The following is a 4,009-nucleotide window of genomic DNA, read 5'->3' as shown; positions in this document are numbered from 1 at the left end:
TGGCAAAATTAACAAGTAGTAATAAAATGTAAGCAGTTTGCTCCTCTGCTACAAGCATTCTTTCATAATAAAGGGGAGACTAACAAACAAGCATCTCCCTTTCTAGTCTTGTGGACACCAAAAGTTGAATATTATCTGGGAGTTTTATCTATTATAAAATAAAAGGTAACTGGCTGCTAATTTTTGTTAAAACTCAATCGTTTAGGATTAACGACATCAACCCTAACAGCCATTGTTTGACCATCCTCTTCATCACTCCAACTTATTCCATCCCTTTCTAGTAGCTTACATATCTACACATATACATACAAAATCAACCAAAAAAAAAAAAAAAATCCACAAACTTAAAACAAACAAATCCATGTGAAAGACAATTCTTACCAAACGTTTACGCTTATTTGGTTTGGTATTATCGTCACTTGTCCCAACCTTCACTTTCAGATAACGAATGGCTGCAACATACCACCAAACATTCATCACTTATTGTATTGATTCACATTAAAAAAAAAAAAAAAAAGTACAAGAGGCCCCCCCTACATGGTATGCCACACATAGATTTTAATTGTGTTTTCAACAGACGAATAGCATCTTTTGGATCATATATATTTAAATCGATAGAAACTGCCTCCCCATCATTTCTGCAACCATAAACAATAATACATCAAAACTAAAGCCTCCCATTATTACATTTCATCATAAAATCAACATTAAGAAAAATCTTTTATTGTTTACCTAGGTTCAGTTAGCATTTTACCAGACATCTCATTTGCCTCACGGGCCTTGTCCATATAAAAGTGTCCCTACGCATATGCATATGCATGGCCCACCATATTTTAGCCAAATTAATATACTAACAACACAAATGCTAAATAAATGTCGCATTAAAAAAAAAAAAACACATCAAGCTACCTGTTTAACAAACTTTTTTGCAAGCTCATAGTCACCTTTGGCATAAGCCTCAGCAGCCTGTGATACATTAATTAAAAGATGATAAATGAAATATACAAAATTAGTAAAGAGTTAAAAAATTTTCCTGCTTACAGCTCTGTAGTATTTTTTCATTGTGACCCAATGCTCCAATGCAGCTTCTCTTAGCGTCTCATAGTTATCTTCAGTTTCTTCATTTCCTGTTTCAAAATAATAAGCAAAAGTTGTAGAGTTTGATTTATTATAGAATGAGTGGGAATTGTGGGTGGGTCCCTCTACCATCACCATTATTAGCTTCTTTTTCTACAATTGGAGACTTGAATATTGTTACTGGCTCTTCTAAAGGTCCAGTAACTACACCATATTTTCTTGTCCTTGGTTCTCTTCTTGGACGTATAGGAATAGCTCCTGTTTCAACTCTAGAAGTAAATAGTTTTCCCAATATTTCCTTTTCAAGATTTGACCTGAAAAAAACCCCCAAATAAAAAATAAAAAAAAACATAATTGTCTCAATCAACAATTGGATATCATATTATCATACACAGTTACAAACACCCAAAACCCAAAACTTCATACCTTTCTGCAGAATCATTGAATTGTAGCTTCTCTTCAGACTTAATCTCCAAATCTTGAAAGTCTTTACATGTTTGGTCAAGGTCAACCATGCTTGAAGTGGCATTTCCCAAATCCAAAGTGGGGGCTGACATGTTCATTAGTTTCTCCATGCTCTGTATTAGCAAATCAGGGTTAAAACTTAGAAGAACCATGGAATGTTTAAACAAAAACTTAGAATGTTAACTGATAAACAGAAAACTTACCTCTTGCACATCATACCCACAACCACCTGGAATTATAAAAAAACACATCCAACCATAGAAAGATTAGGATAAAGGTGTTTGGTTATAAGTATGGGAAATTTGAATGATAATTGAATAGGTTCTTAGATTCTTACCAACTACTTGTTTGATTACATCCATGTCTAGCTGGAAGCCATCTCCAAGCATCTTAAGCAGAAAGAGCTCGATATCCTTATTCATAGTTTCAGTTTTTACATTATCTGGTTTTGATTTCTCAACCCATATCTGGGATGTAGGAATCTCATTTGACATTAACTTCACTGGTTTGGTAATTTCACGGGGTTCTTTAGTCAAAGGCCTTGACCTTCCATAATCAGCACCAATTCTGCCTGAAACTGTACCCATTGATATGCCAGAGTTTCTTGTTTTAGGTCGATAAAGAACCTTTGGAGGCTCATTCATTATTCCCAATCTTGCATAATCAGAACCATTTACACCAGAAACTGTAGTACCCACACAAGTATCAGCAGGTGTAGTAGTACTAATCAAATCATCAGCTGAAATGTGTAAATCATTGCTGGAAGAGCTTCCAAGCATATTACAAAGTATTTCATTAGCTTTATTTATGTCACCCCCTGCTTGGCAATAAGCAGATGCCATGTCATCAGGAGATATCTTTGAACCAAAAACTTCAAGCAACCATTCCAAGTTCTTCTCATCGTCATTGGAAAAAGATATGTCAGAAGAAGACCCTTTCATCCTTGTCCTTCAAGTCATAAACAAGGATTAATCATCATCATTAACAGCTAACAAAACAGAATGTCAAAAATATGAGTAAACAACTTAAATCTATATGGGGATTAGATATTCAAATACCATTAAGGGAAACTATAATTGTTCTATCCTCCTAGATCTACCTTAGAATATGCACACATACACGACACCTTCTCGTTTCCAATCATTTTATCTTGTTGTGTTTACTCAATAACAGTCAACAGATATATCATATTTCACAATCTATAAGTTATGTTGGAAAATTTATTTTTGCCAGAGGGAGTAATTGCCTGTTAAAAGTAGCAATATCTTGATAAATAAGCATAATGTACATATAACCAATCAATACGCATACTTACAACTACATGAACTACTGTGTTCTTGAGCAATTTTCACAAGCCGAAGTAGTGTGGCTCAATTACTTGCCTGAAAAACATTATAAAACCTAATAGCTAAACTAACTCAGTTTTTTCTGTGGAACATTTTATAGAAATAAACATAAGAGAGGAAGACAACCAAACATATCAAACAGTAAGAAATGACCTATCGATGCAGGACATACACACTCAAAACTGTCTCCTCTTAAAAAGCGAACACAAAAATCAAAAATCGACTCACCTAGGGCAAATTCCGCATACGCACAAGTGAATGTATACAAAAATAAAATAATGCTACAGAAGTATTACATACCAACACGCAAAGCATCGGCTAAGTGGAATTATCAGTGATAAATAGAAAAAGTACGATTCATATAACAACAGACTAGAACGCTTGGATCTACATACATAGCGCAACGGATAATTGAGGCGTTTCTTGACAAACGTCCAGGTGTTTGTTTGTTGATTGGTTTCTCTTCAGTAATCGGTTGGCGTCTTCTTGCAGCGATTGTTTCTTAAGCGATGATGGTGATAAGGTTGCCGATGGCGGCGTTTTGCAAGAAAATGATCGAAAATATAGGGTGGTGAGTACTCTAGTGTGTCTGTTTCGATTAAGCAGGGAACGCGGAAACACACTCCTTCCCTGAGAAACTTCCCTTTCCCAAGAGAACAGAAGGTGATCAAAGTGCAAAAAAATGGGTCATTAGGTATTTATAGGGTGTGTTTGCATTGGTAAAAGATAGGTCAACATTATCAAATATCGTGTCTTTTTTGGATTTTTAGATAGGGAAGGATGGATCAAATGCTATTTGGGTCTGGGTTTTGAATCCATAATCACGATTTTACAAATTATATATTTTATTGATGTCTATTTAAACTTATACTTTTAAATTATTTAAAGATCAAATATAGCCAATTTCATATTAATTTAATCATAATTTAATCATTACTAATAATTACGGACGATACATTATACTTATTTCGATTAATGCAATTTAAGAGACTATTAATTTATTCAACAAAGATAACTCTTTAACAAAAATAACATATACAAGTGGTGGATCTAATGCTCAAACTATAAACTAATAAACAATAAAGAGAAAAGGTTACTAGGGCTTTGTTATTAATTAAAAG

At 34.0% G+C, this 4,009-nt stretch overlaps 1 protein-coding gene across 3 annotated transcripts; it reads right to left on the bottom strand.

Annotated features, from left to right (window-relative positions):
• On the bottom strand, window positions 1-3,570 carry SDE5 (silencing defective 5). 3 transcript variants are annotated; one of them, XM_078994525.1, is made up of 11 exons: window positions 3,189-3,570; window positions 1,880-2,490; window positions 1,746-1,771; window positions 1,504-1,655; window positions 1,207-1,391; window positions 1,042-1,127; window positions 910-966; window positions 733-800; window positions 538-638; window positions 382-452; window positions 1-293 (listed from the first exon to the last, which is right to left on the bottom strand). In XM_078994525.1, the coding sequence occupies exons 2-11, from the start codon at window positions 2,481-2,483 to the stop codon at window positions 177-179; spliced, it is 1,467 nt and encodes a 488-aa protein (XP_078850651.1). In that variant the 5' UTR covers window positions 2,484-2,490; window positions 3,189-3,570; the 3' UTR covers window positions 1-176. The 3 variants fall into 3 exon arrangements, with proteins under 3 accessions (XP_078850651.1, XP_078850649.1, XP_078850650.1); XM_078994523.1 differs by having other exon boundaries at window positions 3,284-3,570; XM_078994524.1 differs by having other exon boundaries at window positions 1,213-1,391; window positions 3,284-3,570.
• Between the last annotated feature and the right edge of the window lie 439 nt (window positions 3,571-4,009).

This window comes from Lactuca saligna, chromosome 5, assembly GCF_052625555.1.
Source record: "Lactuca saligna cultivar CGN05327 chromosome 5, ASM5262555v1, whole genome shotgun sequence".
Lineage (NCBI taxonomy): Eukaryota > Viridiplantae > Streptophyta > Magnoliopsida > Asterales > Asteraceae > Lactuca > Lactuca saligna.
The sequence above is the reverse complement of the archived record's forward strand: the minus strand, read 5'-3'. Positions and strand labels throughout refer to the sequence as shown.

What these genes read in the sequence shown, in the direction of transcription:
- SDE5 (XM_078994523.1), bottom strand. An exon ending in CAAAAAAGTTTGTTAAACAG is followed by an intron (nt 801 to 909) that starts GTAGCTTGATGT and finishes GCATATGCGTAG; the next exon opens with GGACACTTTTATATGGACAA. An exon ending in AAAATGCTAACTGAACCTAG is followed by an intron (nt 639 to 732) that starts GTAAACAATAAA and finishes TTATGGTTGCAG; the next exon opens with AAATGATGGGGAGGCAGTTT.